General features: G+C 49.0%; 2 protein-coding genes across 7 annotated transcripts in view; both read left to right on the top strand.

The window, feature by feature from the left end:
• Positions 1 to 5,272, top strand: part of SRCAP (Snf2 related CREBBP activator protein) — a 32,207-nt gene extending 26,935 nt beyond the window's left edge. For 2 of the 3 annotated variants that reach the window (XM_082643580.1, XM_082643579.1), the window contains exons 29-33: positions 62 to 176; positions 385 to 504; positions 1,617 to 1,811; positions 1,968 to 2,051; positions 2,148 to 5,271. In XM_082643580.1, coding sequence (XP_082499706.1) covers positions 62 to 176; positions 385 to 504; positions 1,617 to 1,811; positions 1,968 to 2,051; positions 2,148 to 4,838 — 3,205 coding nt within the window. In that variant the 3' untranslated portion in view covers positions 4,839 to 5,271. Of the gene's footprint in view, positions 1 to 61; positions 177 to 384; positions 505 to 1,616; positions 1,812 to 1,967; positions 2,052 to 2,147 lie in introns of all 3 variants that reach the window. The other variant, XM_082643581.1, reaches the window with a different exon arrangement.
• Positions 5,273 to 5,331: 59 nt separating this feature from the next.
• LOC309816299 (phosphorylase b kinase gamma catalytic chain, liver/testis isoform) lies at positions 5,332 to 25,211 on the top strand. Of its 4 annotated transcripts, XM_082643587.1 has the most exons (11): positions 5,332 to 5,814; positions 6,869 to 7,039; positions 13,924 to 14,036; positions 20,372 to 20,547; positions 20,804 to 20,858; positions 21,885 to 21,950; positions 22,034 to 22,197; positions 24,006 to 24,096; positions 24,192 to 24,345; positions 24,418 to 24,543; positions 24,642 to 25,211. In XM_082643587.1, the coding sequence occupies exons 2-11, from the start codon at positions 6,872 to 6,874 to the stop codon at positions 24,933 to 24,935; spliced, it is 1,407 nt and encodes a 468-aa protein (XP_082499713.1). In that variant the 5' UTR covers positions 5,332 to 5,814; positions 6,869 to 6,871; the 3' UTR covers positions 24,936 to 25,211. The 4 variants fall into 4 exon arrangements, with proteins under 4 accessions (XP_082499713.1, XP_082499712.1, XP_082499711.1 ...); XM_082643585.1 differs by lacking the exons at positions 5,332 to 5,814; positions 6,869 to 7,039 and adding an exon at positions 13,439 to 13,520; XM_082643584.1 differs by lacking the exons at positions 5,332 to 5,814; positions 6,869 to 7,039 and adding an exon at positions 13,526 to 13,592.
• The last annotated feature ends 67 nt before the right edge of the window (positions 25,212 to 25,278 follow it).

Raw genomic sequence — 25,278 nt, 5'->3', positions numbered from 1 at the left:
TTGCTAATAGGGTTTTATTGATGTATTTGGCTGTTTATACATGTCCTTTATCACCCCCTAGGCTTATCAGTGAACGGACAGTGGAAGAGAACATCCTAAAAAAGGCAAACCAGAAGAGAATGTTGGGAGACATGGCAATTGAGGGAGGCAACTTCACCACAGCCTATTTTAAACAGGTACTAAGATCTTCCAGTTTGTGCAAGAGAGAACTGCTATGCCTGTAGGAGTTACTACTGCTTATTAAAAAGGATGCTTTGGCCTCCACAGATCTGCCTCTTCAACTAGTGGTGCTTCTGATACTACTAAGAGCCATCAGCTTCATAGCTATAGACCTGGGACCAACATTCCGTTGGTTCTGACACTTTTCATATGTTCTTTCCAAAGCAGACCATCCGAGAGCTGTTTGATATGCCTCTGGAGGAACCATCTGGCTCATCTATACCCTCTGCCCCTGAAGATGAGGAAGAGACTGTGGCCAGCAAGCAGACCCATATCCTGGAGCAGGTGAAAAAAGAGTGGGCAGGGACTTCACCGGCTGTCCAGTGGTTAAGACTCTGTGCTTCCACTGCAGGGGGCACGGGTTCGATCCCTGGTCGGGGAACAAAGATTCCGCTGCAGAAAAAGAGTGGGCAGTCCCTAGAGTAGAGCTAATGGTTGCAGTGTGTGTTGTCTCTCAGTCTTTTGAGTTTGTCCAAGGGGAAAGAACTATTTCTGCTGCTTCCCAGATTACAGTTGGCCTTTGATAGTTGTGAGTAGGTTGCTTATTGGTTCACATGATTTCATAGATAGAACACAGGATATGGAGTCCACGGTTCTAGGTTTGAACTCCAACAGTGCTTCTTAATAGTGTTCGTTAAGCCACATCCATTTAATCTTCTGAGCTTCACTTCCCACTTTTCTGAAATGCTAAATTAGAAGGAAGTAACTGAAGGTTAAATAGCATAGTGGATGTAAGAAGTGCTTTGTATATGGTGTAAAACTCTCATTTCCCAAACATTAATGCATACTAGAATCACTTGGAAGGCTTTGAAAAAGATTGATTCCTGGGTCCCATCTCACAGTCTTCTTAAATCATGATTTTGAGTGGTGAGGTCTGGGCATTTGTATTTTTTCAGACGTAGACAGATGTTTAGGAACTGAAGGTGTGGATTATCATGGAGAAATTTTCCTCTACCAAGTGCCTTCCTCTCATGCTCTAGGCTACTTCCCTCAGTGACTTTGGTGTGATCTCCCTGGATATTCATCTCAGGGGAATGATCATATATTAATCTGTTGTCATGAGGCATCTCAGTGCAAAAAAGAATTGTGGATTATTTTGTATGCAAAACTTCTGGGATTGCTTTTTTAAAGAGATTTGAGGCTTACTTGAATGGAAAGTAAGTGGAACTAGAGGTCTCTAAAACAGTTATTTTGTCCCTGGTGGCACTCCTGGTTGAATCTGTTCCATTCTGTGTGGACCACTGTGTTGCTTTGGTAATTTTGGGGGCCCAGAAGAGAGTTGAGTTCTGATGTAAATCTGGTTTGGTGTAAACGTGGCCTCAAACATCTGCCAGAATCAAATCACAGGATGTAAAGTTCTTTAATTCTCATGGTTATTCTTCCCCACACCCTCATAGGCATTGTGTCGGGCAGAGGATGAAGAGGATATCCGTGCGGCCACCCAAGCCAAGGCTGAACAGGTGGCTGAGCTTGCAGAATTCAATGAGAATGATGGGTTTCCTGCTGCTGATGGAGAGGAGGCTGGTCGGCCTGGGGCTGAAGATGAGGAGATGTCCCGGGCTGAGCAGGAAATTGCTGCCCTTGTAGAACAGGTCAGTGTTGGATCCACTAGTTCCCAGCCTCACCCTCCACAACTCCTTCCTCTGGACTCTGCAGCCTTCTTTCCGTCTTCTCTGGTGAAAATAATCAAGGGTGATGGGCCCTGGGCACCAGGTCCCTATGTTCATCATTGCTGCTCTTCCCCACAGCTGACTCCCATTGAGCGCTATGCCATGAAATTCCTGGAAGCCTCACTGGAGGAGGTGAGCCGAGAGGAGCTCAAGCAGGCAGAAGTGAGTATGGGGGTGGGGACAGAAGTGGAAAGTGGCTGCTTTCCACCCACTCCCCATGCCTCCCTCTGACCACTCCTTGGGCTCTGTTTTTGGTAGGAGCAAGTGGAAGCTGCCCGCAAGGACCTGGACCAAGCGAAGGAGGAGGTGTTCCGCCTACCCCAGGAGGAGGAGGAGGGGCCAGGGGCTGGGGATGAGGTTTCCTGTGGGACTGGTGGAGGCAGCCACCGGCGCAGTAAGAAGGCCAAGGCCCCCGAAAGGCCAGGGACTCGCGTCAGTGAGCGTCTTCGTGGAGCCCGGGCTGAAACTCAAGGGGCAAACCACACTCCTGTCACATCCACGCATCATCCCCGCAGCACCTCCACACCCCCCCGCTGCAGCCCCGCCAGGGACCGAGTTCCCCGGCCAGCGCCTAGGCCTCGACCCACTCCAGCTTCAGCTCCTGCTGCAATTCCTACCCCAGTCCCTGCCCCAATCTCTGCCCCAATCCCCATTTCAGCCCCAAATCCAATAACCATGCTTCCTGTCCATATCTTGCCTTCTCCTCCTCTTCCTTCTGCACAGATTCCTCCCTCTTGTTCTTCTGCCTGTACCCCTCCTCCTGCCTGTACCCCTCCACCAGCTCATACCCCACCTCCGGCCCAAACTTCTCTCTTAACTCCTTCCTCCCCTCTCTTGCTTGGTCTACCTTCTGTGCCCATTTCCCCACCAGTCACCAACCTCCCCTTGGGCATGGGGCCTGAGGCAGAGCTGTGTGCACAAGCAATGGCATCTACTGAGTCCCTGGAGCTGGCTGATATGGCCAGTTCCGAGACTTCCCCAATTACTCTTGTGCCCCCTAAGGATCTGTTGCCAGTTGCTGTTGAGATCCTGCCTATGTCAGAGAAGAACCTTTCTCTCACCTCTTCTGCACCTAGCCCAAACCTGGCAGCTGGCAGCGTCCCCAACGGTCAAGAGCAGGAGGTGCCCGAGCCTGCCGAGGCGACCATCCTCTCAGTGCTGCCTGATGGTGAGGAAGTGGCCACGTGTCTGAGTGAGAGCAATAGGCTGGAGCTCCCACCCTCAGCAGCATCTGAAGAGCTACTTCAGGAGCCACTGGAGGCTGACAAGAACTCAGAAGAGCTGGTGGAGGCCCAGACCCCAACGTCTACCCCAGAGAAACCCCAGGAACTTGTTTCAGCTGAGGTCGCAGCCCCATCAACCTCATCCTCGGCCACCTCCACACCTGAGGGTCCTTCGCCTGCCCGGCCCCCTCGGCGTCGCACCAGTGCCGATGTAGAAATTAGGGGTCAGGGGGCTGGTCGGCCAGGGCAGCCTCCAGGTCCCAAAGTGCTTCGCAAGCTGCCAGGACGGCTAGTGACTGTGGTAGAGGAAAAGGAACTGGTGAGGCGACGGCGACAGCAGCGGGGAACTGCCAGCACCCTAGTGCCTGGGGTCTCTGAGACTGGTGCCAGCCCGGGAAGCCCATCTACCCGCAGCATGTTGGGGCCAGAATCCTCACCTCCCACCAGTGGTCCCTGTGAAGCTGCTCCCCCATCCACACTGCCCACCCCAACCCAGCAGCCCTTCATAGCTCGCCGTCGCATTGAGCTGGGGCTAACTGGGGGGGGCAGCCCAGAAAATGGAGAAGGGGCACTACTTGCCATCACCCCTCCTGCTGTGAAACGTCGCAGGGGGAGGCCCCCCAAGAAGAACAGGTCTCCAGCAGATGCTGGGCGAGGGGTGGATGAGGCACCTTCGTCCACCTCTAAGGGAAAAACCAGTGGGGCTGACTCAGTCCCTGGGGCTGAGACCCTTGTTGTTGCGGAGCCTGTCCTGGCACCCCAGCTTATTCCTGGGCCCCAGCCTCTTGGACCCCAGCCAGTTCATAGACCCGAGCCTGTCATCCTATCACCTGTGGAGAAAAGAAGGCGTGGGCGGCCCCCTAAGGCCCGAGATTTGCCCATTCCTGGGACCATTTCCTCTCCAGGGGATGGCAGCTTAGAGAGCCGGACACAGCCACTCCCGATACCGCCACCCCTGCCACCACTCCCACCACTCCTAGCCTGTCCCACTGCTACTGTCGCCAACACTGTCACCACTCTCACCATTTCAACATCCCCACCCAAGCGGAAGCGGGGCCGACCTCCCAAGAATCCACCATCACCTCGGCCCAGCCAGCTCCCTGTCTTGGACCGCGACAGCTCTCCTGTCCTTGAGAGCTGTGGATTGGGGAAGCAGCGGCAACCCCAGGGCCAGGGGGAGAGTGAGGGTAGTTCATCTGATGAGGATGGAAGCCGCCCCCTCACCCGCCTGGCCCGATTACGTCTTGAAGCAGAAGGAATGAGGGGACGAAAGAGTGAAGGGTCCATGGTTGTGGCTGTAATTCAGGATGATCTGGATTTAGCGGATAGTGGGCCAGGCGGGTTAGAATTGACACCTCCCGTGGTCTCATTGGCTCCAAAACTGCGCTCGACCCGGCTGCGTCCAGGGTCTCTAGTTCCCCCACTAGAGACTGAGAAGGTGCCTCGCAAACGGGCAGGGGCCCCAGTTGGCTGTGGTCCTGGGCTGGCAAAGCGGAGCCGCCTTCAGCCCCCAAGTCCCCTGGGGCCTGAGGGTTCAGTAGAGGAGTCTGAGGCTGAAGCCTCAGGTGAGGAGGAGGAAGGGGATGGGACCCCACGGCGCCGGCCTGGCCCCCGCCGGCTTGGTGGGACCACCAACCAAGGGGACCAGCGTATCTTGCGCAGCAGCGCCCCTTCCCACTTGGCTGGCCCTACCATTAGTCACAGAGGCCGTAAAGCCAAGACGTGAGTGGGCTGCCCCCCTTCACCTAGGCTTTCTGCCATGGCCCCTCTCTCTCCATGACCAGGCCTGACTCTGTTAACCACTACTTGAAGTCTTTTGAGGGGGGAATCCTCCAGGGAGACATAGGGGCCTTCTCCCTTCTTTCCACCAAAGTAGGGGGTAGGCAACTGGTTGTCATGGAAACGGGGCTCTTCACATATCCCCTTCCCTTCCACCCCACATGGCTGGGCAGTGTTAAGGGTGGCAAGATAGTCTTTGTCCCCACCCCCTTGTACTTGATTTCCCCAGCTATCTTTCTCAGCCCCCCACCCTTAGGGGAAGGGGGAGGGGCTTCTCTACAATGAGTTTTTTTCTTTTTTTTCTTTTTTTTTTTTTTTTTTTTTTTTAAGAAGAAAAAAAATAATAAACTTAGTTTCTGTATGAGCATCCGCGTAAGGAGGCTTCTGATTTTCTGGTCTGGTGGAGGGTTGGGTGGGAACTTGGGTATCATTTTTCTCTTCTCTCTTGCTCTTGCTAAGACCCTAGTACCTGATCTCTAACTCAGAATTATGTACCTTTGAGGCAGAAATCTCCATGCAAGAAGAGGGAAGAATGGCAAATCTTATCTGGTAGGGTACCTTTCCCTAAAGTTTCAATTTTAAGTCATTCAGACTCATACTTTTCCTCTCCTCCTTGGTTGCTGGACTTTCCTTGGGAGCTATCTGATGCCTCAGACTTTTCCCTGCTTTAATCCCTCTTGCTCAGGTGCTTTCACTCCCTTTCCAGAAGGCAGGCATTCTACCTCCAGTTACTCCATCTAGCCAGACTGGTTTGAATCAGCCACACCCCCTTCCGAGCTTCTGGGGTTCTTCGGATGGTGGCTGGCCACCCAACCCCACCCCTGGGCTTGCCTTGGAGCCCTGAGTCAGCTCCATCTCCACCCAAGCCAAATCAAACCTGAGGCAGGAGCCGAAACTCACAGTTCCTCAAGGCCTATAGCCAGGTAAGAATCCCCATTTGTTTTTACATTTTCTCTGATCTCAATTCCCTGGACCCTCTCCTTGTGTTCTCCCCTGATGACTGTACTGTGTTTACCTCATCTCAGTTCTTTCCTCACATCCATTCTCCTGCAGCTTTGTGGCACATATCATTCTTGGCTCTTGTCTTGCCTCTTCTCTTTAACCTTTCCTATCCTTTGTTACCTGTGTTCGGAGAACTGCAAATGTTTTCATTTTGTCTAGGGTGAAGGGGAATGGTTGGGGATGAAGGTAGAAAGGCAGTTTGATGCCAGGGCTCTGAGGGCTTGGGAAACAGGGAGATGAGAAATGATTAAGTAGGGCATCATTATGCAGGTTTCTGTGTGGCTTATGAGATCATTTGGACTCAGTGTTAATCTGGTGTTGTATGACCTGGGTTAAATGGAGAGAGGAGGTGGAAGGGAGTCAGCATAGCAAGGGAGGCTCTGATTTGGGGAGGGTGAGGTGTTTCTGAAGTTGAGTTTCCTCAGCTACAAAGAGAGCTTAGATGGGTACTTTTCCCCTCCTTTCCCCCATCCCCAGGACTGTGTTTTCACATGAAATGGCTGATTTCCTTAAAGTGGAGTACAGGACCTAGGGTGCCATTCTCTGATTCCTCCTTAATATTTGAGGGCAGCCTCTAAGGAACTTGAGGGCCCTTTGAAATGCAGTTTAACATCACTGCATTGGGTAGTCTCAGACTCCTAGCAGGTTTTGAGATTCTGTGTTTTTCTGCTGCCTCTTAGCATGCGCCTGTCATTTTGCTTTTCCCCACTTGCCAAAACAGTAAGTAATACAGATAATGCTCCATTCACACCAGCTTGCCTTCAAAGACTGGGAACCTTAGGCTGAGGAAAAAGGATTCCAGACACACATTTCCTCTCAGTCTATGAGCCACTAGGGGAATTCCCCAGGTAAGGCAGCATTCCTGAGAGTTCGACTAGGCCATAACATGATCAGAGAGACGGGTAGAGTCTGAGCAAGACTCTACCAGGGGTTCAGTTGTTGGGCTTACAAGTATCTTGACTGTATCGCCCACAGGTGATGGAGGACGAGGAGAAGGCAGTGGAGAGCTTGGTGAGCAACACAGAAGCTGCTCGTTCTCCATCCCCCATTCGCTGCTGCTCGCTCCGCCTCCGCTACTTGGCAGCTACTAGCATTATATGTGGCTGCTCTTGCCTGGGAGTCGTGGCCCTTGTGTTTGCCATCAAGGTGAGGAAAGCAATTCCTATGGGAGCAGGGGTGTGGGTGTAGTAAGGCAGTGGTTCTGTATACCTGATCTATCTACATTGATCAAACAGTTAAGAAGTACCTGCCAGAGCCTGGCTGTGGGCCTGGTGCCAGAAATAGGAATAAGACATGGTTCCTGCCGTCAAAGGGCCCACAGTCTAGCAAAAGAGATGGCTGTGAAAATAGGTAATTATTAATGGAATACAGCTCATCAGTACTATGATAGAGGAAGCACAGGGTATTCCAGGAGCTATGGATGTGTATATATATGTATGTAAGTACATGTATGTGTATAATAGAGTAGGTGACAGGAAAGGCATCCTAAGGGAGTAAAAAGAAGGTAATCTTAAAGGATGAGTGAATAAGGGTAAAAACGCATTCCAGGAGAAGGGAGCACAGGCAGCCTATACAAAGGTAACCTGGACTATTAGTTCAGCGTAAATGAACCAGTAAGGAATAGTGAGAGATGAAGCCAGAGGATCCAGATTCCCAAGAGCCTCCAGTGCTGTGCTGAGGAGTTTCAGCTTTATCTGGGAAGTACTGGGGAGCCTTTCAAGGATTTTTGCAAAGGAGAATGACATGGTCAGATTTGTGTTGCAGCAAGGTCCACTCTCAAGGCCTATAAAGAGGATGAATGGGAAGGGGCAAGACTCAGGGCAGCCGAGCAGTAACTAGAACAATCTATAGGAGTTCGGAAGAAACTCTGAAGTTTTTGAGAGGGCTTCACCGTTTCAAAACATCTAACAGAAACCGCACGTGTACCTTTTGGAATTTCCTCGACCCTAGCTGTATTTTTATCAGAAACTGTTTTCTGATCATCATAATTTCTGGATTTCATTAGGGCAAAATCATAAAAAGAATCCTTAGTGAAAAAGATGAGGCCCATTGGGCTAATGAGAATGGAGTGTTGTTTGGTTGGACATGAGTGAAATACTCCAAGATTGCTCACCGTTTCTTGCCAAGAATTCCAAATTCTGAATGAATATGAAATGAGTAGAAAAGGATGGGGAATAAAATGAAAAGTATTTTCCCATATGTGATCTGAGCAAACAACAGCCGTCCTGAAAAGGAGGCAGAGCAGAGTGGGCACCTTACTTTGCAGTTGAGACATGAGAGTTAGAAACTGGAAAGGGAGGTGGAGGGGTTGGGTGTGAGATTTTGAGCCAAGACGAGGATGTAGGATTGGAGTGGGGCAGAGGGCATTTTGGGGCAGAAGCAGGGGGAGAACCTAACCAAAAACCTGCCCCCACAGGCGGAAGAGCGGCATAAGGCAGGCCGGTTGGAGGAGGCAGTGCACTGGGGGGCCCGGGCCCGGAGGTGCATCCTGGCCAGCTTTGCCGTCTGGCTTGCTGTCCTTGTTCTGGGCCCGCTGCTTCTATGGCTGCTCTCCTACGCCATCGCCCAGGCTGAGTGACCCTAGCTGGCCTTTGCTGAGAGTCAGCCGAGACATCCTGAATCCTGCAATGCGGCATTGCTAGGGTCTGGTGCCAACAATGGTACTTCCTGGCTGGAAGGATGGTGCCTCTCTCAAAGGGCTTTGGAAGAGAGAGGCAGCAGCTGAGACTGATGAGGGGAGGTCAGCCTGCTCTGTTCTTTCAGTGCCCACCATCCCCTATTCCCCCCAATCTCCTTCATCCTAGGGGCCTCTAGGAGGTGGGGTTGAAGCCCAGGCCTGATTTTATTAGTATTTGTTTTGTAATAAAAATCTTTTTTAGTGGCGCAATGCTCCTGTCTAATTGTTCTTCCCCTGCTTTTCCCTGGGCCCTTAGTGAGAGCCAGACTGGACATCTGACTGATGGCAGAAGCCTGCATCTCCCCTTACCTAGGAGCTTCAAGAGGAGGAAAGGATTTTTTTCCCCCTTTTCCTTCTTCTTCTGGAAGTTTCCCTCCTTGGAAAGACCCAAGCTTCTCCCTTACCTATCAACCGAGATCCTTAGGCCACAGAGGAAAAGTCGTAGCAGCTACTAGTTATTGAGTGCTTACTATATTCCAGGCTGTGTGCTAAGCATTTTATATTTCTTAACTTCTTCAGTCCTCAAAATCACTCAGTAGTAGGTACTACTGTTTTTATTTTATAGTTGAGGAAACAGGCACAGATTATCCAAGGTCACACAGCTAGTAAGTGGCAGAGCTGGAATTCAACCTAGACAGTTAGTTCCAGAGCTGAGAGAGGAGTGAAAGGATTGGATAATAGCAACCACCACCCTGTATGTAGAAACTTGTATGATTATAATGAATTTTCATATCCTTTATCTTGGGCCTTGTGATAATATTTTAAACATTTTTAGAATTGTGAGGTACATAAAGCAAAATATCCAAAACAGAATATACAGCTCAATAAGTTAACACAAAGAAAACATCTGAAAAACCACCATTTAGTCAATTTAACATTGCCAGCACTCCAAAGCCTCCTTTATACCCCTCCCAACACTACACCTTCGTTTCTTCCCACAGGTAACTTTCTGTTTGTTACCCACAAGTATTCTGACTTCTAACAATGTAGTTTAGTTTTGCCTGCATTTGAACACTATATAAATGGAATCATATGTATTCTTTTTATGTCTTGCTTCTTAACATTGCTTGTGAGATTGATCAATATTTGGTGTAGCTGTAGTTTTCATTACTGTATAGTATTCCATTATATGACTATATTACAATTTACCGATTTTCTGTTAGTGGATTTTTGGAATGTTTCCCATTAGGATATTATGAATCATGCTGCTTTGGACATTCTTGTATATGTTTTTTGAAGTACATGTACCCTGGGAATGAAATTTTGGGGTTATTTCACCAGCAGAGAGACCAACAGAGCACCTAAAGGAATTAGAGATGTTGCACACTGAAAATTAAAGGGGAAGGAGGGGCACATGATGGTTGTTTTCAGTGTTCCGAAGTGTTTCAGGAAGGAAAAGTGAAGGGAATCCATTGTTGGTCCAGAGGTTAGAACTACAACAATGGGTAGAAGCCATATAAACAGCAGTGGTTCTGAACCTTGACTTCACAATGGAACCTCCTGGGGAGCCTTAAAAAGTAACTTATGCCTGAGCTTTACCCCACCAGAGATTCTGATTTAATTTGTGTGAGGTGCTGCCTGGGCATCAGGATAAATCATGTTAGAGAGATTTTTTACAAAAAATTTTTAAAGCTAGTATTTGATTAATTAGCAGCTTCAGTTTACTAGAATATCCCATTTCCCCAAACTGATTACATGAGGTCTTGCTATTTTTTAACTCTTTATTTTGAAAAAATTTCAAATCTATAGAACAATAACATTACAATGAACTCATGTGTACTCTTACCTAGATTTATAATGTTTAACACTTCACCACATTTGCTTTATATCTTTCTAAATAAACATAATTGTTACTGCTGAATCATTTGAGGGTAAGTTGAAGGCCCTTCATCTCTAAATACCTCATGATCTATATCTCCTAAGAACAAGGATATTCTCTCACATAACTACAGTACAATTACATAATTCAGAGAAGTTAACATCAGTACAATATTATCTTCTAATATATAGTCCATATTCAAACTTGCCAGTTGTCCCAATAATGTCCTGTATAGCAATTTCTGCTTTAGGGTCCAGTGTGGGAACACTTACTGCATTTAGTTTGTCATACCTCTTTAGCATTCTTCAATTTTTAGCAGGTCCTCACCCTTTCTTTTTTTGTCTTTCATGACATTTTTGAGGTGAGGCCGTTTGTAGAATGTCTCTCAATTTGGGTTCTTATGACTGAATTCAGGTTATGCATTTTTGGCTGAAATATTACATAAGCTGTATGTCCTCAATACATCACATCGAGAGGCATATGTCAATTTACCCTTTTATTGGTGGAGGTAACATCGACTACTTGATTTTAAGGTAGTGTCTGTCAGATTTCTGCAGAGGTAAAGATACTTTTTTTCCTTTGTAATTAAAAAGTTATCTGTATAGGGACTTCCCTGGTGGCGCAGTGGTTAAGAATCCGCCTGCCAATGCAGGGGACATGGGTTCAAGCCATGGTCCGGGAAGATCCCACATGCCGCGGAGCAACTAAGCCTGTGCGCCACAACTACTGAGCCTGCGTGCTGCAACTACTGAAGCCCGTGAGCCTACAGTCCATGCTCTGCAACAAGAGAAGCCACCACAGTGTGAAGCCCACGCACCGCAACGAAGAGTAGCCCCCGCTCACCGCAACCAGAGAAAGCCCACGCGCAGCAACGAAGACCCAACACAGACATAAATAAATAAATAAATTTACCAAAAAAAAAAAAGTTACCTGTATAAATACCTCAGCAAATTTTTACCAGTAACTTTAATGCCCATTTTGCCCAAGTCAGTTATTCTGAGGCTTACAAAATGTTGATGTTTTAACTTTATCATTCTTTCTATACTTATTAGTTGGCATTCTACTATAAAGAAGGTCTTTTTCTATTTCATTTATTTATTTACAATTTTTAGTGTCAGTATGGTCTCAGATTGTTTTTAAATTCAATTTGTTATACCCATTACTGTTATTAGCCTTCTTAAATTGTTTTGTTGAGGTATAATTTACCTACAGTAAAGTACACAGATCTTATGTGTGCCAAATGGTGAATGTTTTTACACGAACACACCTGTGTAATCACCACCTAGGTGAACAGAACATTTCTAGTACATCAGAAGGCTCCCTCATAGCCCTCTCAGTCTCATTATCCTTTTTGTCCCTGATTTCAACCTGGTTCTTGTGTCTAAGTCCCCATCTTTCTTCACTTGCTTTCTGGCACAAATTATTCCAGGCTCATCTTCTACTTTCTCTGCTCCAGCCTGGGAATTGGCCATTTCTCCCAAGGAGCCCTGGTTTCTTTTATTGAGGACTGTTACTTTGAAGTCAGTATCTAGATACTAGCTATGCTCACTCTACTGGGACGTTATTGCTTCTAGGCTCTTTCAGAGGTTAGAGCTAGAAAATAATTTTATCTATCTTAAGTCATTTCTTAAAATCATACCTCCAATTTCAATCAATCATAAGGTGCTCTCCTTTCCCAATCCCAAATTCCATATTCCCACAGTAAGAATCTAGGCTGCCAACTACATCAATGTTTATTCACTTGCTCAATTTCAAAATAATTATCCCATTATGCTACCAAACAACAAGTCTACTAAGTAAAGTACAAGATTTCTTTGCAACTATTTTGTCTTTAGATTAGTGGTATAAGGTCAAAGTACTCTGTTAAAAAGTTACTTGGACTTGTTTTTCTCCTCTTACATGCTTGCAATCCCAAAGTGACATTTCTAAGATAGAAGATTAAATGAATTCATTCTCTGCCTCCTGGAACACAACCTCCACAAGGGTAGGGAGCTTATTCTTTTTCATTGCTATTAGTCTAACTCTTAGACGCTCAACAAATATTTGTTGAATGAGTAAGTGAATGCCAGGGTTGAGCTGTGCAGAGAAGATTCATGAAGTGAGTCGCTTCTGGCAGAATCTCATAACCTGGTAGGCTTCGAACAAAGTGTGATATTCCCCAAGGCTTTCGGGAGGTGGTGGTGAAAGACTGGGAAAATGCATAACCCCAGATGGTGAGCACTAGGGCTTTGGAGGTATTAAAAAGTCACAGCAGGGGCTTCCCTGGTGGCACAGTGGTTGAGAATCTGCCTGCTAATGCAGGGGACACGGGTTCGAGCCCTGGTCTGGGAGGATCCCACATGCCACGGAGCAACTAGGCCCGTGAGCCACAACTACTGAGCCTGCGCGTCTGGAGCCTGTGCTCTGCAACAAGAGAGGCCCGCGCACCGCGATGAAGAGTGGCCCCCACTTGCCATAACTAGAGAAAGCCCTCGCACAGAAACGAAGACCCAACACAGCAAAAATTAATTAATTAATTAATAAAACTCCTACCCCCAACATCTAAAAAAAAAAAGAGTTGGAGCAGCCACAGGAGCAGCCACAGGACGAGAAAGCCTCTTCTGGCTGACGGGCCCGTAGCTCGTACAAGTTCGTATCAAGTAGCCAAGTTGAGGTCCAAGCTGCATGCTCTGCCCCTCAAAGCAGGCGCTTTGGACTAGGCTGCTAATATTTTTAAAAGCCGAATTCAGATAGGGATTCTGAGAGACTGAGGGGACCATGCCCAAGTCCGGGAGTTGGAGGCGCAGCGAGTCAGGCGTCCCCGCTTCCCTGCGGTCACACTTACCGGTAAATCTAACTTCCGGGTCCCGTTCCAGGCCTCCAGCCCCACTGGTCAATAAGCTCCGCCCCCTGCTGGCCCCAGCAGATGCCGTGGCCTGATTGGCCGTTTCTGAAGCCCCGCCCTAGCGTCTCAACCTCAGGTAACTCCGAGCTCCAACTCCCGCGCCAGCCTCGGGACTCTCGGCTTCTTATTGGACTACCAGTTTCCAATCGGAAGGGCTTTTGAACCTCAGTCTTCGGGTGGCGCTGGCCATTGGCGGACAGAATGGGGGCGGGGCCTGAGGTCTTCGCCGGCACTGCCTGTGGATAAGGTAAGGGACTAGAGGCGAACCCGGCGCAGAGCGGCTTCGCGTCGACTCCGACTTCTCTCCCCGCCCCCGCGGGTGAGCCCGCGCGAGACCCCGCGCCCCCTCCCAGCGCCCGCCCAAGTGCGCCTGCGCAGCAACAGCCACCATCCCGACTGCCCCTTCCCCTCTTGCTCCACACCTTTTCCCTTCCTTTCCCCCGCCCCCCTCCCTACCTTGCCATCCCGTCCCGACCCCTAAGGCCCTTTCGTGGGGTCTCCCTAGTCCCTGTCCTTCCCCCACCCCGTCCGCATCCCACAGGATCCTGGCTCCCCAGCCGCAAGGGCTGCGCCTCCGCGAGCCGCGATGTTCATCCTCTCAGAGCCTGTGGGCCTCCCTGCGTTCACTTCCCTCCGTTTCCTCCACACAGGCCCCCACCTACTACAAAATGACGCTGGACGTGGGGCCGGAGGACGAGCTGCCCGACTGGGCTGCGGCCAAGGAGTTTTACCAGAAGTACGACCCTAAGGACGTCATTGGCAGGTGAGCCCACGGCAGGGAAACAGAGGTCCAGAGAGGTCAGATCCTAGACAGGGTACACAGTTCCCTCTGAGAGCTGAAGAGTTCTAAATGGGAAGGGTCAGTGGTGAATGGAGGATCATTTGGTGACTAGACTCTTTTTCTGGGTCAACCCCCATTTTTTCACGAATTCATTCATTTATGTGTTCAACAAACATAATTCAAGCACCTACTGGGTGCCAGACACAAAGATAAACATGGGGAGTGTAGAAGAGATGTTTATGCCTTGGAGGTACTCCAAGTGATGTGACTGAAGGAGACACATGAACATATAAAAAGTATCAGGCTGTGTAAAAAGTGCTGCTGGGCCTCAGAAAACCACAGCTTCCCAGAAGTGATATTTGGGTCTTGAAGGATGAGTAGGAGTTCAGCACACACCAAACAGAAGGAAGCCGTCACCTGTAGAGGCAGTGGCCGATACATTTATTCATTAAGGTTTCCTAAGCATGTACAGTGTGCTGGGTGCAACTGTGCTAGGCGCTGGAGATGTAAGACCCACACCTTAACATCTTACAATATTTCTGTTCTCCTGGAGTTTATGTTCTAGTGGTAGAGAGAGACAATAAACACGAAAACAAGTTAAAGTTCATTGTAAGTGCTAGGGAGAAAATAAATAGGCTTATGGAACAAGAGTAGTTAATGGAGCTGAGACTTGGACAATGAGAATGAACAGGTCATGAGCTGAGGCAGGATATATTCCGGGCAGAGGGAACTGCTGTGTTCGAAGGCTCAACATAGGAAAGGGCCTATTCAAGCAACAGATAGAAGATCGTAGTGACTAGAATGTTGTAAGAGTGGGAAAAGGTGGAGGAAATTAAGTTGGAGAGGTAAATAGAGGTTGGATTATGTAGAGCCTTGGGCCAGGATAAGGAATTTTTTTTAAATGAATTTATTTATTATTTATTTTTGGCTGTGTTGGGTCTTCGTTGCTGCCTCGGGCTTTTCTCTAGTTGTGGCGAGTGGGGTACTCTTCGTTGCGGTGCACGGGCTTCTCATCGCGGTGGCTTCCCTTGTTGCGGAGTATGGGCCGTAGGCGCGTGGGCTTCAGTAGTTGTGGCTCGTGGGCTGTAGAGTGCAGGCTCAGTAGTTGTGGTGCACGGGCTCAGTTGCTCCACGGCATGTGGGGTCTTCCCTGACCAGGGCTCGAACCCGTGTCCCTTGCATTGGCAGGCGGATTCTTAACCACTGCGTCACCAGGGAAGTTCCAGGAATTTTTTTTTAAGATTTTTTTTGATGCGGACCATCTTTAAAGTCTTTACTGATTGTTACAATATTACTTCTGTTTTATGTTTTGGTTTTTTGGCCGCAAGGCACGTGGGATCCTAGCTCCCCAGGGATCGAACCCACACCCCCTGCACTGGAAGGCAAAGTCTTAACCACTGGACTGCCAGGGAATTCCCTAGGATAAGGAATGTAAAGTTTATTCTGATGATACTGGTGGTTTCCAGTAGGGTAGTAATATCATCTGATTTACATTTCTGTGATTTGGGGCCTAGGAACTTAACCTTTCTATGCCTCAAAGTTTCTCCATTGTAAATGGGAGAATTAAAAAAAGAGCCTACCTTGTAGGTTGCTGTGAGGACGGAAAGAGTTAATATGATACTCTTAGGACACATCCTGGCACATGGTGAGTGCTCAATACAGGTGTGTTATTACATTTTAAAAAGATCATTCTGGCTCTTATGTGGAGAGTGGATAGGAGAGGGGCAAGAATGGAAGCATAGAGACCAGCTAGGAAGCTATTGATTCATTCAGGCTAGAGATGGTGATGGTTTAGACTAGAGTGGTAGTGGTAGAGATGGAGAGAAGTGGATAATTTAGGTGATGGCTTGAAGGAAGACTTGATACAATTTCCTGAAGGATTGGATGGATATGGACCACAAGGGAAAGGGAAGAAAACAAGAATAAATTCTAAGGTTTGGATTTGAGTGCTTGAGTACCATTTACTGAAATGAAGAAGACTGGGGAAGATCAGTCTGGAGGGAGGTGTGAGCAAGTCAAGAGTTCCACCAACTGGAGCTGTCCAATGGGCATGTGAGTCTGGAACTCAAGCAAGAGTGCTGGGCTAGAGCTGTTAACTTGGGAGGCATCAGCATATAGATAGTAGTTGGCAAGAGGAATGTAAAGTAGTGAAAGAAGCCTAGGCTCAGACCTTGGGGCATGTCACCATTAAGGAGTTAGAGAAGGAGGAGCCAAAAAGGGAAACTATAGAGATGCCATCTGTGAGTTAGAAAGAAAAACATAAGAGTGTGTTTGGGACTTCCCTGGTGGCGCAGTGGTTAAGAATCTACCTGCCAATGCAGGGGACATGGGTTTGGTCCCTGGTCCAGGAAGATCCCATATGCCGCAGAGCAACGAAACCCATGTGCCACAACTACTGAGCCTGCATTCTAGAGCCCGTGAGCCACAACTGCTGAGCCCACATGCCACAACTACTGAAGCCCGCGCGCCTAGAGCCCATGCTCTACAACAAGAGAAGCCACGGCAGTGAAAAGCCCGCGCACCGCAGCGAAGAGTAGCACCCCCACTTGCTGCAACTAGAGAAAGCCTGTGCACAGCAACGAAGACCCAATGCAGCCAAAAATAAATAAATAAATAAATAAATATTTTTTTTAAAAAACCCACCAACTTTAAAAAAAGAAGGAAGAGTATGTTTCTGGAAGGTTGGTGTGGTCTGCTGTGACACATGCTGCTGAGGCCAGGAAATCCAATGGTGGTGTGACCGTTAGATTTGTTCAGACTCCTTTTAGATAGCACATGGAGATGTCAAAAAGGTTGTTGGAATCAGGAATTCTGGAGAGAAATCAAGGCTTGAGACAGCGTAGCAGGAAGCATTTGCACATAGTTGGTATTTAAAGCCCCTGGGGGGAGTTCCCTGTGGTCTAGTGGTTAGGACTCTGTGTTTCCACTGAAGGGGGCATGGGTTTGATCCCTGGTCAGGGAACTAAGATCCCACATGCCGCACGTGGCATGACCAAAATTAAAATAAAAAAAAAAGCTCCTGGGGCTGGGTGGAGGTCACAGGGAAGAGAGAATATAGGGAAAAGAAGAGAGCTGAGATCCAAGTCCTGAGATGCTGCAAGGTTTCAGGACCAGGTGAGGGAAGATGCACTGAGGCTAGGAAGAGCCCTTAGGTAAAAACAGTGGTTCCACTGCCAAGGGCACAGCAGGACCAGTTTTGAAGAAGGCAGATCAGAGAGTAGGGTCCTTATCATTTCATTCCAAGATTGCTGTGGTAGCATCATCCCTCGTCTCTCTTCTACCTTTTCCCTCTTGTTTTTCCTGCACACTCTAATTAAATTGCTTTTCCCAGAGTACCAATTTCAGACTTGAAGCTTTAAAAGAGCTTGACGCATTCTGGAAATTGGTGATAAGTTATAAGTCACTGAAACAAAGGTTGAAGAGCAGGGTTATAGCCAGGGATGAGGCTGAAAAGAGACTAAGAAGTTGGTGAAGGTCTTGAGTGACAGATGAAGGAATTCAGATTTGATCTTTATCTTGTAAGTAATAGGGAGGCAGTATGGAAAGAAAACAAGAATTTTGAATGCATTCCACAGGTAACTGTAAGGTTGAAAGTATTAGGTATCATTTAAAAAGAGGACAGTTGCTTTAGGGGTACTGCTGAGGAATGAGGGGACACAGAACTTAGTAAAGAATTTAAACAGGGAAGTTTTTAAGCAGCGAATGACACGATTGGGGCTGTTTCAAGAAGCTAGTTCTCAAAGCAGTGTGGCAGATGGGTGGCAGTGGTTGAGATTAGCAGCAGGGAGATCAGTTAGGAGGCCATTGTGGTGGTGGGGATGGAGTACTAGGAAACAGATTTGAGAGAGAATACAGGATGGGCTGGACTGGTTGGATGTTGTAGATTGTGAAGGAGAGGGCGAAGCCAAGAATGGCACCAGGGTTTCTAGTTTGGGAGTCGGATTGAATGGCATTGCTATTAATTGAGATCAGGAATTGAGGAGCTAGTGTCGGGAAGATGAAGTGTTCAGTGGTCATGATGACAGTGAGAGGTCTCTAGGACCCTTGGGAAGCAATTCATTCAGTAAGATGTGTTGGCCTGACATCTGGGGGAGTTCCCTGGTGGCCTAGTGGTTAGGTTTACGGGCTTTCACTGCCATGGCCCGATTTCAATCCCTGGTCGAGGAACTGAGATCCCGCAAGCTGTGTGGTGCGGCCAAAAAAAAAAAAAAAATTGGCGGGGGGGTGGGGTAGACATCTTGGCATGAATGTTGAAGTCATAGAGGTGGATAAGATTACTGAGAGTGTATATAGCCTGAGAACAGGGCCAAGGATGGGATCCTGGGGAAGTCTTAACATTTAAGGCGTGGGCAGAGAACAAGGTACTGGGGTGCATCAGTAGGAAGAGTTTGGACTTTGAGTCTGAAGACCCAGGTTTCCCATGTAGATAGTCATGACACATAGTAGGAAGGCTTAATTAAAAGGGAATGCTCCTACAGGTAGGAGCTTCCCTGGTGGCACAGTGGTTGAGAATCTGCCTGCCAATGCAGGGGACATGGGTTTGAGCCCTGGTCCGGGAAGATCCCATGTGCCAAGGAGCAATTAAGCCCATGTGCCACAACTACTGAGCCTGTTCTCTAGAGCCCGCGAGCCACAACTACTGAAGCCCGCCTGCCTAGAGCCCATGCTCCACAACAAGAGAAGCCACTGCAGTGAGAAGCCCACGCACCGCAATGAAGAGTAGCCCCTGCTCACCTCAACTAGAGAAAGCCCGTGCGTAGCAACGATGACCCAATGCAGCCAAAAAAAAAGAATAAATAAAATAAATAAATTAAGAAAAACAAAGGGGGAATGCTCCTACAGGTAAAATGCCATAGGATACCAGCGAAGGGAGTGGTCCCTCCCTCCTGGAGAACAAACAAAGAATTGGTAGACGCAGCATTCATTTTGGGCCTTAAAGCAGGGATTCTTTGCTCTATGGCTCCAAAGGATCTTTGACCACCCCCGCCCCGCCCCAAAATAATAAAAATGTTGGATATATGTGGCACAGGTCTCCAGTTTTCCACAAATTCTCAGAAGTTCATTAAAAGATGAGTAATAATTAGACCAGGGACCTCAAACTCAGGTGCCCTTAGTAGTTGGGCAGAAAATGAAAACTGTGAAGTGGCCAAGAGTAAAAGTAGGAAGTGGTGAGCATTGTGGCAGCTGGAGCGTTCTTGTTCCAACTAAGATATGTGAATTCAGATTTGTAAATAACAGTGCACTGACCACAGTGTAATATATCTGTGGGCTGTGTTTGCCTGGAGGGTCAATAGTTTGCATCCACTGATTGAACCAGAGATGTGGGTGACAGGCATTTCAAGCAAAAGGAGTTACATAAAGGCAAGGAGGCCCTGGGAGCACAGCAGTGAGGTTATGTGAATGGCAGCCAGGGAACCAGCATGCGAAATGTAGTATGAGGTCAGATCCTGGAGAGATTTGCACCTTAGCCTTAAATACTTGTAGGGTCACACGGAGTTGGTGACAGAGCCCAAGTAAGGAAATCCCTCTCTAGGACTGCGTCTTTTTTTCTTTTTTTTGGCTGTGCCATGCGGCTTGTGTGATCTTAGTTCCCCGACCAGGGATCGAACCCAAGCCCTCTGCAGTAGAAGAGTGGAGTCCTAACCACTGGACCACATGGAATTCCCTAGGACTTTGTCTTTACAAAGCCAAATGGGCTTTCCTGTCTCTACCTCAGTAACGCCTTTCAGCATCCCTTCAAGATATTGTTGGCTACGTTTCAGAGCAGGTGAAGTGGAAGCCCAGCGACCTTATGTCAGTGGGTCACTTGGAGGTTAATTAGTGACATATTTGGGGCCTAAACCGAGATCTCCTACTTCTCAACTTTGGTCTTCTGGTCAGTGGCCCAGTATTTATTTGGAGCCTTCTTCACTTGAGGTATTGTAGGGGAATTTTGGGATTTAGATGGGGTAACCGTGGAAGTGGGTAAAATCTGGAGGGAGCCTTCCCACTTTCTCCTTGTGGGGTTCTAGGGCAAGGGGCAGGTTCTGGGGCCCTGTGCCTAGGCTCGCCCATGGAGGGAGTGGCAGAGACTGGAACCCAGGACCCCTTCCTGCCTGCCCTGTGAGCTTTCTGTTGCACATTGCTGGGTGCCCAGGTTGCTTGCTGATGCTGCTGTGAAGCTCCTGCAGGCCAGGGTGAGCTCCTTGGGAGTTCGCCCTGTTGTCTAGATGGGTTTCCAGAGTCTGGCGTAGTGGGTGTGAGGCTGCCGAGGCTCTACTCTGCGTGGAAATGAGAGAGCAGGAGGCCCTGACTTGTGCGTTGTCTGACTCTGGCAGAGGAGTGAGCTCTGTAGTCCGCCGTTGCGTTCATCGAGTTACTGGCCGTGAGTTTGCGGTGAAGATCATGGAGGTGACAGCTGAGCGGCTGAGTCCTGAGCAGCTGGAGGAGGTGCGAGAAGCCACGCGGCGAGAGACACACATCCTTCGCCAGGTCGCCGGCCACCCCCACATCAGTGAGGCTGCATTCCCTGCTCCTGTTAGCCCTGCCCACAGCCCACTTCCCCCAGCACTGCCTCCACGCCTCTGCTCCCTTAGTCCTGGCTCCGCTGCACCTCAAAAGTGTGGCCAGCCTTTGGGTCCCTACTGCATCCTTTGGTTCTCCTTCCTACCCAGTAACAGCCCACTGCTGCCTCAGGGTGGAAAAGGCCCTTTAATGTGCATCTGCTCCTTTCCATCTCTGTCTCTCTGCCTTTCTGCCTCTTTCCCCAGTCACTCTCATCGATTCCTACGAGTCTTCTAGCTTCATGTTCCTGGTGTTTGACCTGTGAGTATCTCCCAGCCCCAATCGAGAAGCCTCCTCCTCACCTCCATGTATGGCCCCAGCCTTACAGCACAGTGGGCTGAAGACCACCCTGCTCACACCTTCCTCTGCTCCCGCTCAGGCCTGCCTGCCAGCTTAGGGCCCTGGCCCTTCTCCCTAGGTGCCCAGATTGAGGCAAGTTCTTCAAGAGTCATAGTGACCATCTAAGTACAAAGGGTCTTCATGAGACCGTTTTAGGAGGAGAGTGTTTATCCATGAGCTGACCATGTATAAATAGACTCTCCCTCACCAGTCTCCCGGTGTTTAACACCCTCCACTGGAGTCTCTCTCTGCCCATCAGTTCTTTTTCTGGTCGGTCTAAAGCTGAATGTCAGATATTATACCGTGCTATAATGCAAACCAGTTGCAAAGGTACTTCAAAAGAGAATGGTTTGGATACCAGATGTTTAAGAGAAGCCCTTGGAAGAAATTTACAAAGTCTTCAGACAGAAATGACCCTCTGCAAAAGTCGAGGGGAAGTGGGAAGTGTCTGTTACACCACCATGCAACTTTGCAGAACCTGATGTGTTCTTTATTTCAAGGATTGGCGCAGAGTTGCAATTATAACCTGTTTTTAAAGACAAGATAAAATAAGCACAATTCAAAATAAAGTCCCATTCAACTTTCTTGCTACTATTAACTGTAAAATTTTGGTCCGTGGTCTAAATAGATTCACTTCAGAAGGCGTTTTGTGGGTGTATTCTCAGATAACACAGACTTCCTGTAAATGATTCTTATCACAAGGCACTTATTCTTGCTAAAATAGCCCCCTTGTGGCACAGTGCAGATATTTAGGCGGCCACCCCATTGGGCCAAAGTGCCCCCCGACATCCGGTTCACTCTTGGAGTGCTCTGTCTCGAGACCCTTTCATTTGTCTACAGAGGGATCTCTGTACTGGCCTCTTCCATGGTATTTTCTGTGAGCACTGGCTTCTTTTCTCAGCCGCCACTGTGAGGTGCACCTATCTCCCAACCCCTCCTATCCCTTAGGATGCGGAAGGGAGAGCTGTTTGACTATCTCACAGAGAAGGTGGCCCTCTCAGAAAAGGAAACCAGGTAATGGCTGAGCCTGCAACTCCTGGGATGAGCAGGGGGTGGGGCGGGGCAGGGAGAAGCAAAGGAGACTGTGCCTCCCTCAGGTCCATCATGAGGTCTCTGCTGGAAGCAGTGAGCTTTCTCCACGCCAGCAACATTGTACACCGAGACCTGAAGCCTGAGAATATTCTCCTAGATGACAATATGCAGATCCGACTTTCAGATTTTGGGTTCTCCTGCCACTTGGAACCTCACGAGAAGCTTCGAGGTGAGGGGACCTGGTACCCTGAGAGGCTTGGGAGGGAAAGAGGCTCAGGCCTGGGGCTGGTTGGCTGGGTCTGAGAACTGGGTCCCAAGTACCAAGGAAAGGAAGGTCAGTGAGCGCTTGCCAGGTCCCCACTGGGTGCAGAGCCTTGTGTGCAAATCAGTGTGGGCTTCCTGACCTGGAGGCAGACAAGTGAGCAGATCATGGCACACAGCAGGCAAGAGGCCATGCCAGGAAGCCAGGAAGGAGTACCTGATTCAGCTGTAGGAACCCACAGAGGAAGGGGCTTGGACCTCGGCCTGGGGAGGCTGGGCTTGTCACAGGAGGAAAAAGAGGGAGCGAGGGATAGCAGGGCTCAGCTGTGCCTTTGGGGTCTGGCGGAGGCAGGTCCACAGTGTGCTGCTTAGGTGCTATGAGGAGCCTGGTGTGGCGTAACAGCCCTTCTCACCTGGTGCCCACACATTTGTTGTGACAACCATTTCTAGTGAAAGTGGAAAACTAAACAAAGTTCAAATGTGAGACTCCTCAGAGCCTTTAATATACTACTTCCTCTCCTTCAGTGGCTCTGCATTGGACTTACTAATAGCTAACATTCACTGGGCACTTATTGTGAGTAAGGCACCACGCTGAGTCTACATGGCTTATTTCTCTAGATCCTCTCAACCGCTCTGAAATAGTATTTGTGTCTCTATTTTATAAGTGGGCTTAATGAGGTGAGGTGACTTGCCCAAGGTCACGTAGGTGTGATTGGAACTTGGGCAGTATGACTCCAGAGTTCATGGTCTTAAACTGTGGACTTACACATCTTCCAGATGCTGTGCTTTGTGTCCCTTTGGGCTGCCACATACACTTCCCTATTCTGAATCATTTTTGCCCCTGCCCACTCCAGCCTCTCCCTTGGCTTGGATAATTCAACTTTTACTTTAAAGTTCTATGTCAGGTTAGAGCCCTTGCTTTTTGCTCTTATATCTCCCCCACTTCATGATACATGTCTTACTCTGTTATTTATTTGCTTTCTGGTAGGTGGTGAGCTTGGTAAGGGCACATCAAATTTGCCACTGTGTCTAGTGTGGTGCTTGGCACATGGTAGGCGTTCAGTAAATAGTTTGAGTTAGAATGAATTTCCCAAGAGAAATTCAATTTCTCATTTCAGGCCTATTAAGATCTCTTGGAAGTGTGCCATGGATCACAGTTTGAAAATTGCTGGGATGGAAGAATTGGTGCCAGAAGAAACTAAAAATGTAGGCTTAGATCAAGTCATGGAGGGCTCTGTACTGTAGGAATCTAGACTTGATCCTGAGGCCATGATGGGAAGCCAGGGAAGGGTTTTAAACAAACGATTTACCCAGAATGTGCCTTAAGAAATCCCATATTCCTACTCATTCCCCTTGGTTGAGTGGTGGTTCCACTAACTGCAGTAGAGGTTATAGGAGGAGGAATAGATTTGGGCAGAAAGGAATGCAGAAAAGATTTAAGTTTTGTTTTCTGTGTGTGTATATATGTAAAAACGTAAAAAGTTGTGTGAGGAGTGGGTTGGCTGGAGGTTTGGGGAAGGCAAGTGATAACAGTTGGATAGCACCTTTAAGTCAATCTAAAAATCAGGTTTTCCCAGGAAGGCCACCAGGAGCCTTGGTGGGTCCTTGAATTGTTCAGCAGGGCTAGGGTCTAATACTGAGACTTGGCAGAAGGCAGGCAGGAGCAGAATGGGAACACTTGGGGCTCTGGTGGTGTTGAGGCTCCAGCAGAGGTCTGGTGTTAAGGGTCCTTGAGGGGGCTGTGACATCCCATCAATCTCAGGCCTCTCTCCCCAGAGTTGTGTGGGACTCCAGGGTATCTAGCACCAGAGATCCTTAAGTGCTCCATGGATGAAACCCACCCAGGCTACGGCAAGGAGGTCGATCTGTGAGTTTCTGGTCTCCCCCTTCCCTCCTCCTTTGTGTAGTGTCCTTCAACACATTCGCTCACCTAGTCCTCCCTGACTGTGGTCTCTTTCTCAGCTGGGCCTGTGGGGTGATCTTGTTCACACTCCTGGCTGGCTCGCCACCATTCTGGCACCGACGCCAGATCCTGATGTTACGCATGATTATGGAGGGCCAGTACCAGTTTAGTTCACCTGAGTGGGATGACTGTTCTGACACTGTGAAAGACCTGGTGAGCTGGGGCCGTGAGAGGGCAAGGAGGGAGGCCCAAGAGCTGTCCTTCATGCTCTGGCATTTCCCGTAGATCTCGAGGCTGCTGCAGGTGGATCCTGAGGAACGCCTGACAGCTGAGCAAGCCCTACAGCACCCATTCTTTGAGCGCTGTGAAGGCAGCCAACCCTGGAACCTCACCCCCCGCCAGCGGTTCCGGGTAAGCCTGAGAGTGTCAGGGTCTGGGCCTGCTCCTCTGTCCCATGATTTTTCTTGTGGTGGATGTGCCAGTGGAGCTCACACTGCCCCCTTTCCCAGGTGGCAGTGTGGACAGTGCTGGCTGCTGGACGGGTGGCCTTAAGCATCCACCGTGTACGGCCGCTGACCAAGAGTGCACTGTTGAGGGACCCTTATGCGCTGCGGCCAGTGCGGCGCCTCATTGACAGCTGTGCCTTCCGGCTCTATGGACACTGGGTGAAGAAGGGTGAGCAGCAGAACCGGGCAGCCCTCTTCCAGCACCGGCCCCCAGGGCCTTTTCCCATGATGGGCCCTGAAGAGGAGGGGGACTCAGCTACTATCACTGAAGACGAGGCCATGCTGGTGCTGGGCTAGTACTTCAGCCCTGAGGAATCCCAGGAAGCAGAACTCTCCAGGAGGAGGATTTTTATCATTCCAGCCCCTCTGGGCTCTGGCCTCAGGCCCCCATGCCTGGCCAGGCCTGCCACTGATCAAAGTATCATAGAGACCAGCCCTGTACACCTACCCACACTGGCCAAGGCTTTGAGATCAGAGCTGAGGTGGAAGAGAGCCACCCAGAGTGCCATGCCTGGCCTTATCCATGCTGCCTGTGCCACGTATGCAATAAAATCTGCTACAAGTCAGGGAGAACTAGCGTCCTGTGTCTGGTGCCTGGCTTCAGCAGGGAAGCCCAGAAGGTGCTCAGGAGGGGGGCGGG

Source organism: Mesoplodon mirus (genome assembly GCF_964341445.2).
Source record: "Mesoplodon mirus genome assembly, chromosome: 15".
Lineage (NCBI taxonomy): Eukaryota > Metazoa > Chordata > Mammalia > Artiodactyla > Ziphiidae > Mesoplodon > Mesoplodon mirus.
This window is presented reverse-complemented; position numbering and strand designations above follow the sequence as displayed.

Bases quoted from the DNA above. Each gene is read 5' to 3' on its own strand.
- LOC309816299 (XM_082643587.1), top strand. From the start codon at position 6,872: ATGGAGGACGAGGAGAAGGCAGTGGAGAGCTTGGTGAGCAACACAGAA. The intron at 7,040-13,923 runs GTGAGGAAAGCA...TCCTCCACACAG, and splicing joins CCCTTGTGTTTGCCATCAAG to GCCCCCACCTACTACAAAAT. The intron at 24,346-24,417 runs GTGAGCTGGGGC...CATTTCCCGTAG, and splicing joins CTGACACTGTGAAAGACCTG to ATCTCGAGGCTGCTGCAGGT.